Raw genomic sequence first — 10,418 nt, 5'->3', positions numbered from 1 at the left:
GTGGTTGAAATGTTCCGGTGACTGTGTCAGTTGTTATGAGGGGCTGGTCCAAAATTTCGTAGATACATTGTAATATTCCGGCATAAAAACTGCATCGGATATGAATCAGTCCAACAACATGACGAAATATTATGAGAGTTCATTAAACAATTTATTTATTACTCCGTGTTATAACCACGTGAGGTGAACTCTTCATATAATGTCACTTATATTTCATAAAACAAAATGTTCACTCCATGTACAACCATGTGAGGAAAACTCTTCATAGGAATAATGTAGACGTAAGTTACAACAATGTCTCTTCACAGTTAGCAGTAGAATCATAATTACTTAAACAACTCCGTGTTAATACCACGTGAGGAATCTCTGCTAAAGGTTGTAGACATTAATAATTTGTGTTGACAAACAAGGAACTCGTTGATATGTTGGTATATTTTAAAGTAATCTGTTCAAACGGACTCTTCAGCGATCTCCGGAGGAGGCATGATGCTGTGGAGACGTGGGTAAAGTTGTGCCTGGTACGATGGTGGAATCAGCTGCTGTGCCATAGCCAGTTGGACATCATGGGTGGTCGTAGGAATATTCTTAGAGCTGGTCACAATTCGACTTTGATTTATGTTGGTATCTATTCAGGAAAGTCTTCAAATGGCCAGGTTGATATTGGAGGTATTGCTGATAGTGAACAGGTTACATGTTGATCTGGTGTCACAATTAACAAGTTTTGCAGATTTAACCTTCCTTCTAATCTTACGTAAACATTTGCCGTACATTAAAAATAGTAATATCGTAATAATGCCTTGAATTGCAATTACGCATATAAAATGTTGTGTAAAACATTATTTAAAAAACAAATACTTACTCAATTGTGAGATAGATAGGTAATAGAATTAAATATTCTTTATGGTGTTTTTAAAATATAGGGAAACTATACATTGTAATTTCCAAATTAACTATACTGTATACATTGTAGCACTACATGTCGCTATTTGCTGATAGTGAGAAAAAAAAACATAGCTTGAGGGCGTAATACCGCCTACTTATACAAGCTTAATATACCTCGCTCTCCAATTAGGCTGAGGCTAAAAGGATGAATGTAATGAATTGAAAGACAAGAAAGAAAAAAAAAGAAAACAGCAACAAGTAACGCTAAAATTGTATGAAATTACTTTAAAATTGATTCATTAAATAACTTTCATGAAATACATAATTTGCAAACTGTTTCAAAAATGAAGATATGAATAAAAAAAAAGTGCTTGTTGTGCCGTCTACCGTACACAAAATCAAGCCATGATATGTCGCACTCTGATTAGGCTGACAATAAGATAAAATAGATGAAATGAAATTTACCAGAAAAAAAAATCCTAGTTGTGTATTTGTGTAATATGTGGACATTCAGATACTTTCGAAACATATTGTTCGGCATAAAGTCAAGAGGTATTCCAAAATCCGTAGTAATACATTTATAAATGATGTTCTGGTTGGAATACATTGAAACCGAGTGTTTCTGATCTGATAATGCACGTGTATGTGTAGTATGTTGTCAAAGGAGAACAGTAGATTTATCATACCATGTATATATTATGTGTGCGTAAAACCGCATCACTATCTCTGAACTCCGACAATATGATGATGTTTCATTTACCATATAATCCCCGTGTTAAATCACGTGGGCGAAACTCACCATAGGTTAAATGTGTAAATATATGTAAAATGTAAAAACTATTAATATTGAAGTATATAGGAATTTTCTGGTAATGATATGAAAACAGCGCAATTAATATAATTCATTAAAAAAAATCATTGATTACGGTAAGAAAAAATGTTTTAGTTTAATTCAGAAACAAACCTACTTAGGTATCAAAAGCCTAAAGTGAGTTTAAAAAGTATATAGCTATCAATGGCAAATGTTTACGAAGGTAGTCAGAAGTAAAATCAACGTACCTGCATCTTGTTACCATGGAATTTTACTGTCACCGATGATCGTATAGTGGTTGCGTGGACATATAGTTGTATAAAGTGGATTCTTCATCTTCACGTTGTGTCCGCTTTGTGTTAGCTTCGCTCCGAGGTCACGGCATCAAATAAAATATAACTCTTATGTGTTTTGTTGTGTAGTCTTAGATGTAGTTGTAGAGTTGAATAATGATGAAGTCGTAGAGTTGAGGTTCCTCTGTTTATTGGTGCAGGTATGTGTAGGTAGTGTCCGTATTTGTAACGTGTCGGGGGTCCGTACCCAAGTTACTTCTTGGGATCCCTTATATGTGCTCTTACCGGGTGCTCAAAAAGTGCCGATATATACAAAAACGTATCCTGAGCATGCCTTGCTCAAGAATGGTAGCAATAATGAAATATATACACCCTTACTGAGCAGAACTAACTAACAATAATTACAGATATTGACTATATGTAGAGCAAAGGGCAAAACGTCTCTACCTATATCTGCTCACTACTTAAACAACACTAAATATCAACTATTAATACAAGGTAAATTATAAGAGAGAGCAAGTAATGTTACGGCTATGTCAGACCCCAGTACTCGATCCCCGAGTACTCCCACCAGACTACTACGCCGGTACGCTCAAAGGGACATAACTCCTATAACACCGATCAGTACGCACACACACAACAGCTACAATGCACCGCTGCTCACAGTCACAGCCAGCCTCAGGTACCAGTGCTCAGAACACTCCAGAGCACGCGTTACAGCGTCTGCTCACTACAGCAGGGCCCGTATATTATTTACTATACGACCGCTCTAACCTACGGGATGCATGTGAAGAGAGCAAGACTGAGGGAAAGCACTATTTCAGCTACGTCTACAGTCTGCTCACTCACTTCAACTCGTAGTTTATTACCGTACCTTTTTAGTGATGCTGCCTGGTCAGTCATCGAAGCCTGGTCTCCCTGACAAGCTAGCAGACGGCTTTATATACCCTCTCAAACCCGAAGGTAGCGCCGTCTATGTTCCCGCCGGAACTTTCCTATACTATATCTTTGTCTTTAAAATGTTTGAATGTTACGCGCTCTAATCACGCCATGCTACAAGCTTATTATTGACACCGAGGTTGTATCAAAACACGGAAGTAAACAGGTATTGTAACATTATGAACTGTATAACATTTGTACAAATAAACAAACAGCTGGATAGGTGAAAATATGCTTGTCACACTACCCACGCCTCCGAGGAAAGCGTCCTCGCGTCCAAAACTAAAACACAAAAACACATTCAAATTTGTATTTGAGTAACAACTTGTAATAACGATTGGAACACATATTGTTGATAAAATCACATTATGAGCAAAAGGACTCGCGCTGCCTGCCGAAGTCTAACACCTATCTGGAGTTGCAAACTAATAAAATCATAGCACGTTGTCTTGCAAATGTTATGGTTCATATGGAAACGCAGTTTCAGCTAGTACCCTCACTGCAGCTGGACACATGTGGGACAATAGGGCCGGGCCTCCTCTACTTCAGTTTGCTCCACTTCTGTTTCACCTTCCCGAAACCTTCTGATTGTTTTGCGCGTTAGCGTTATCATCATCGGGTCGGTTTGTACCCCGGTGCTTCTAGTTGTGATCGTTGCTGTAGATCCCGCCATCAACCCCACCTTAGGAGCAGACTGGGTAGTCTGAGCGTAGTGCTGAGCCAGTTTCTTCTTAACTTCCCTCATGTTGGGCGCTGGTTTTGAAACTTTTGCCACTTTCTTTGGAATAGTACCCGCCAGGTATTTGGCGGACACGGTTGTAGGACAACTTTCATTTTTCCTTTTCGGAGAAAATACTTGACTGGGCTTTGTTGGCTTTGAAATGGTTCTCCCCAGCTCAACGGTTTCAATAAGTTCTGGTTCATCAGGCTGAGGGGATACTACATGAGCCTGAGGGTCCTTTACCTCCTCATCCTCGCCAGATTCTTCGTCACTAGGCTCGCTTGAGGTGATGTACCCAATAACACTTCCAAGATCTCCCGGGTCGGCTCCCTTCCATGATTCCGCATCTGAGTCTACCCTCGCTTTCTGCGACTCAGGATCTGACTCATCTGCTAGGGACGTGATGGGATCCTTGATATGTTTCTTATCGTGTCTGGTTAAGTTGTTTTTCCTCATTGTAGTAAAACTACATTGGGGGCACCGGAGTTGCTTACTCATTTGTTTCAGGCCACAGTCAACCATGTGTGCTTTCAACTTTTCCATGTCAATTGTCTGATACCTGCACATGGGGCACTGGTGCTCCCTGCGGGGAGTGGTTTTTGTCTTCACCATATCCACTGGAAAGACATAAGACACGCAATTATTTATTGGTTGTACAGGAACATCAGCAAAACATACTGAGTTAACACAGAACGCGGAAGTGTAATCTGAATGCCATCGAGGCGGTCGACGTGTACGCCTGGGGCTGACTGGGACTGTTTCGTTCTGATCATTCGCACTCTTTTTGTCGTTATTTTCACTTGGAAGTGCCTCCCACTTTTCAGCATCAACGCTTTCGTAACAATCAGTTTGCTCCCCACCAGCTATGGATTCTGGTTTGCTCACTTGCGTTCCCACATCTCTCATACCTCTTATCTCTTCCTGCCCCTCACCATGTAACACTTGCCAGTGTTTCTTTCTCATTCGGTCAGCATGCACAACCTGCACTTTCCCTTTGTACCCACATCTAACTTGATAGTTGACCTCAGACATTTTCCTGACAACCTTGAATGGCCCCCTCCACCTACTTGCTAATTTGGAAGTGGTGCCTACTTTAACGTTTGGGAAAAAGACAAATACAGAGTCCCCCTGCTTAAAGGTATCATAGGACAGTTTCTGGTCATGATGCTTTTTCTGCCGAAGCATGGCACCTTTAATATTTTCCCTTACAGTCTGATGGGCATCTTCCATTCGTTCTTGGAGTTCCCAGGACCATCGATTCTGAGGTATACTCTTTAGATTTCTTCGCATGGCAAATTGGACATCCAACGGAGTGCTCACCTCCCTTCCCAACATGACATTATTTGGGGAGTTCTTTGTGGTTTCATGCTCCGTTGATCGGTACGCCATCATGACGTAGGGCAAATGCTCATCCCAGTCCGTTTGGTGCGTGTTAACGAACATGCTCAGCATATTCACGAGGGTCTTGTTAAATCTCTCCACCATCCCGTCGGATTGTGGATGGTATGGAGTGGTGCGAGTTTTGTTGATTCTCAACAAGTGGCACATTTCTTGAAACAACTCACTTTCAAACTGAGAGCCCTGGTCAGAGTGCAGACTGCTCGGGACTCCAAACCTTGCCACTACTTCCTCTACAAACACTTTTGCCACGGTCCTGGCTTCCATGTTGGGCAACGCAAAGCATTCTGTCCATTTGGTGTAATAATCTGCAATTACTAAGATATGCTTGTTGCCTCGAGAGGTAAGTGGAAGCTCGCACAGGATGTCAACGGCCATCCTTTCCATGGGATACCCCGCTGGTGCTATTTGCATAGGAGCACGTTTTGTTTGAACGGGATTTTTCCGTTTACTGCATTGATCACAGCCCTGCACATAGTTCTTAACATCCGCCTGGAGCTTTGGCCAATAGTAGCTTTGTCTAATTTTGGCAAGGGTTTTGGTGACCCCCAAGTGTCCAGACGTTTTGTTGTCGTGGCAGTGAGTCAACACGACCCTTTTTTCGGAAGCTGGAACTATGGCTTGAAGACATTGCTTCTTGTGGGGGTTTTTCCGATAGAGCAAGTCATCCTGGAGAATTAAGGATTCAAACTGTGACCAAAGGGTTTTTGTCCCAACATTGCAGCTTGCAACCTCTTTATACGGAGGTTTCTGTCCATTCTTGACCCACTTGCGAATCTCTGCAATGCCTCGGTCGTTCTTCTGTTTCTCTGCCAATGTTTCCACACTTTCTACTTTAGTTTGAGAATCTATCTCCCTGTCCTTGATGGTACAGACCATCGCCTCGTTTTTATCATCCCAATGAGGATCAAATCCACAATCTTTGCAAGGAATCCTGCTCAGAGAATCAGCATTCTGATGCTTGATTCCAGGTCGGTGTTCTATCGTCATTTCGTATGAGCTCAGCACCTGAAGCCATCTGGCCATTTGTCCTTCAGGTTGCTTAAAATTCAACAGCCAACGTAACGAACTATGATCAGTGCGAACCGTGAATGTCCTTCCATAAAGGTAATGTCGGAAATACTTAGTGAAATGCACCACCGACAGAAGTTCCTTTCTTGTTACGCAATACCTCCTTTCTGCCTTTGTTAGTGTCCGACTTGCATAGGCAAGAGGCCTTTCCATGCCGTCAAAGACCTGTGATAACACACCTCCTATAGCGTCGTTGCTCGCATCAACATCCAGAATGAACGTTTTTGTAAAATCGGGATGAGCAAGCACTGGAGCGCTAATGAGCTGCTGCTTTAGGAATTCGAAAGACTCCTCGCAGTCAGAGCTCCAGTCGAATGTCCTGCCCTTCTCGGTTAACCGATGCAGACATTTTGCTATTCGGGAGAATTGTGGTATAAATCTTCTATAGTAGCTGCAGAAACCCAGGAACGAGCGAACATCTTTTACATTGGTTGGTCTCGGCCAGTCCTTTACAGCCTTCACTTTCTCTGGGTCGGTAGCGACCCCTTCCTCCGAGATGACGTGACCGAGATACAAAACTCTTTTGCCAAAAAGTTGACACTTTCTTGCTTTAAGCTTCAGTCCAGCTGCTAGAAGTCGGTTAAAAACAGTTTCGAGGTTGCTCATCATGTTTTCAAAGGATTTCCCCATCACTATAATGTCGTCCAGATATATAAGGCAGATTTGCCACTGAAGGCCAGCTAATACCGTCTCCATGAGTCGTTCAAAGGTAGCGGGTGCTGACTTCAATCCAAAAGGCATTACCAAAAATTCGTACAAGCCAGTCCTGGTGGAGAAAGCCGTTTTAGGTCGGTCCTCCGGCTCAACCCCTACTTGCCAATAGCCTGCGTTTAAGTCGAGAGTGGAGAACCATGTACACCCAGACATCTGGTCCAGTGCCTCATCTATACGAGGCAGGGGATATGCGTCTTGCACAGATACTGAGTTCAACCTCCTGTAGTCCACACAAAATCGGTGAGTACCATCTTTCTTTTTTACCAATACTATCCCCGACGACCATGGACTTGTAGATTCCTGTATTACTCCATTCTTTAACATGTCCTGCACTTGTTTATCCACTTCACTACTGAAGTGAGCCGGTACCCTGCGAAGTGGCTGTTTGATAGGGTGAGTGTTCCCTGTATCGATCGAATGTTGCACCACAGTGGTACGACCTAGATCCTGGTCTGACTCCGCGAACAATCGCTCATGTCTTTTAAGCATATTTCTAACCTTGTTGCTCTGCTGAGGATTCAGATGTATTTTTGACCGACTGAGTAGCTGCTCTAAATCTGCTCTCAGTTCCGAGGAAGCCCCTGATGTATTCGCCTCTACAGTCTCCAAGGTGTCCTGAATAGGTGTCACCTGAGCAAGAGAGGTTCCCGGGTAAATCACTTGGGGTTCCTCTTTCAGATTCATCAGTCTAATAGGTATCACTGGCTCATTCCTGACCAATGATCGGGCAATTAATGCTCTATCACTCTGCATAAATTTTGCCAGCCCTTCAACGAGCAAGGAGTCAGTCCGAATTTCTTTCTCCACAGGTTTACAAACCTTCCCTGGGACTAGCACTTCGGAGTGTGCAGGAACTATTATCTTTTCAGAGCAGCACACCCTGTAACATCCAAGAGACCCTTCATACCTCATATCGACCTCTTCCTCGTCTATGGTAAGACAACCTTTCTTCAAATCCACTACTCCATTCTTGGATTTCATAAAGTCCAAACCCAATAAGCCATCGGTGCTTATCTTGGCTACCACCGCCTCAAAGCACATGGTATTGCATCCTTCTGGTCTGATTAGAAAGCTACCTCGGCCAAGAGATTCCAGTGCCGCTCCATTAGCAGCTAAAATCTCCTGCGTAACTTTCTGTAATTCAGGTCTCATGGCTACAGGTATCCTATTGTACACCTCATCAGATATTATGGTGATTGTTGCTCCAGTGTCAACTAATAATTGAACATCAATATTCTGGATTTTAGCTTTGACGTACATCCCAGCTTCAAGAGCAGCTGAAGATATTCCTACACCAGCCGTGCTCTTGGTATGAGCAGGTTTTGCAGATGGTTTGGGAGGGGTTTTTAGGCCCTTGGAATCCTTATCCTGCTTGAGCTGAGGACAGTCTCTCCGAAAGTGATTTTTGCTTCCACATTTGTAGCAAGCCTTGGAGCCCGGTGATGTATTGGTCGGCTGATCTTTTCCTCGATTTGCGTTTTGATTTCCTTCCCTCTTACTACGTAATTTCTCAATTTCTTTCTTGAGAGCGTCAAGTTTAAGGTGCATGTCAGTCAGCATTTTCTCTGTCTCTCCCTTTTCTGTTGGAACAGGGTTGCTTTCCTCTGATGTAGCTGTCCTTAAATATGAGCGTCCATCTTTTCCGTGTTTCTCCGCTCTATTGTACGCCTCCAACTCGACCGCAAGCCTAATTGCATTAGTCAGATCCTGGGGCCTGGCTTGTTTAATTCTGATCCTCATTTCAGAGTCTGCCAGCGATTCAATAAATTGCTGCTTAGCCAGTGTGTCGCGTACATTACTTGGCACAGTAGGATATGCCAGGTTCACCAGCCTCCGTATTGCTTGACCCAACTCTGGCAAGGATTCTGAAGCTTTTTGTCTTCTTTCCAGGAGTTGCACACGGTAGAGCTCGTTTTGATCAGGAGGAGCAAACCTTTCCTGTAATGCTTTCACCAAGGCTTCATAATCCTCCTGGTTTCCCCGTGGTAAGTCACCGAGGATGCCTTGTGCTTGTCCACGTAAACTCACTGCTAAGTACAGCACCTTTTCCCTCTTTGACCAGCCGTTGATGCGAGCGCACGCCTCAAAGTGTGCCTTGTAATCCAGCCAGGCGGACGTACCATCATAAGTGGCAGCCTTCACTGAGACTGTCCTTGAACGTCGTCTCCTCACAAGCGTCTCGTCATTATCACTCTCTGCTCCCTCCAATTCTGATTCCAACTCCTCCTGAGCATGTCTCCTTCGTCGAGTTGAGACATTACTCGGCAGTACTAAATCAGCCTCACCCATACCTTCGATTCTGTCGCTTTCGTGGGTAGAAAACCTCACTCTTGACCTTCGTCGGTTGGGTGTACCACTATAAAAAGTAGGTAATGGACTAGCAGTCGTTTCCCTAGCGCTCCGGTTTTATACATCAAGTTTATTCAGCTGTGCTTTGAGCTGCTCAATTTCCTCATCAATTTGATTGGAAATGCCCCTATCTCCATCATCATCACTACCGAACCCCAACCCAGGGTCAATACTGGTGGTTCGTCGTGACTCAAACCCGGAATCTCTAGGTAAGTTTAGAGTCCGTGGTAAGGAGGAATATGTGGTTCTGGGGGTGCGAGCTTCTAAGCTAGGTGTTCTATCACGGCTAGCTGACTGCTGACGGAGACCTTCAAGGCGCTCATTTATTGATTCCATGGCTTCTTCATAAGATGCCATTCTTTTAGGTAATTTAACAAATATTAATTACTCACAAAATACTGCTCAAAATATATCTACCAGTATCAACTGATATCTACATTGATAAAAATAAAAATAAATTCAAGTCACAGGGATCCCACCGCTGCCACCAGTTTTTGTAACGTGTCGGGGGTCCGTACCCAAGTTACTTCTTGGGATCCCTTATATGTGCTCTTACCGGGTGCTCAAAAAGTGCCGATATATACAAAAATGTATCCTGAGCATGCCTTGCTCAAGAATGGTAGCAATAATAAAATATATACACCCTTACTGAGCAGAACTAACTAACAATAATTACAGATATTGACTATATGTAGAGCAAAGGGCAAAACGTCTCTACCTATATCTGCTCACTACTTAAACAACACTAAATATCAACTATTAATACAAGGTAAATTATAAGAGAGAGCAAGTAATGTTACGGCTATGTCAGACCCCAGTACTCGATCCCCGAGTACTCCCACCAGACTACTACGCCGGTACGCTCAAAGGGACATAACTCCTATAACACCGATCAGTACGCACACACACAACAGCTACAATGCACCGCTGCTCACAGTCACAGCCAGCCTCAGGTACCAGTGCTCAGAACACTCCAGAGCACGCGTTACAGCGTCTGCTCACTACAGCAGGGCCCGTATATTATTTACTATACGACCGCTCTAACCTACGGGATGCATGTGAAGAGAGCAAGACTGAGGGAAAGCACTATTTCAGCTACGTCTACAGTCTGCTCACTCACTTCAACTCGTAGTTTATTACCGTACCTTTTTAGTGATGCTGCCTGGTCAGTCATCGAAGTCTGGTCTAACTGACAAGCTAGCAGACGGCTTTATATACCCTCTCAAACCCGAAGGTAGCG

The 10,418-nt window shown here is 43.3% G+C and overlaps 1 protein-coding gene across 1 annotated transcript; it reads right to left on the bottom strand.

Annotated features, from left to right (window-relative positions):
- Window positions 1-3,263: 3,263 nt before the first annotated feature.
- LOC117319010 lies at window positions 3,264-10,362 on the bottom strand. Its single transcript, XM_033873923.1, has 2 exons — window positions 10,324-10,362; window positions 3,264-4,263 (listed from the first exon to the last, which is right to left on the bottom strand). The coding sequence occupies exon 2, from the start codon at window positions 4,256-4,258 to the stop codon at window positions 3,422-3,424; it is 837 nt and encodes a 278-aa protein (XP_033729814.1). The 5' UTR covers window positions 4,259-4,263; window positions 10,324-10,362; the 3' UTR covers window positions 3,264-3,421.
- Between the last annotated feature and the right edge of the window lie 56 nt (window positions 10,363-10,418).

This window comes from Pecten maximus, unplaced genomic scaffold (assembly GCF_902652985.1).
Source record: "Pecten maximus unplaced genomic scaffold, xPecMax1.1, whole genome shotgun sequence".
Classification (NCBI taxonomy): Eukaryota; Metazoa; Mollusca; class Bivalvia; order Pectinida; family Pectinidae; genus Pecten; species Pecten maximus.
Note: the sequence above shows the minus strand (reverse complement) of the source record. Positions and strands in the feature narration are given on the sequence as shown.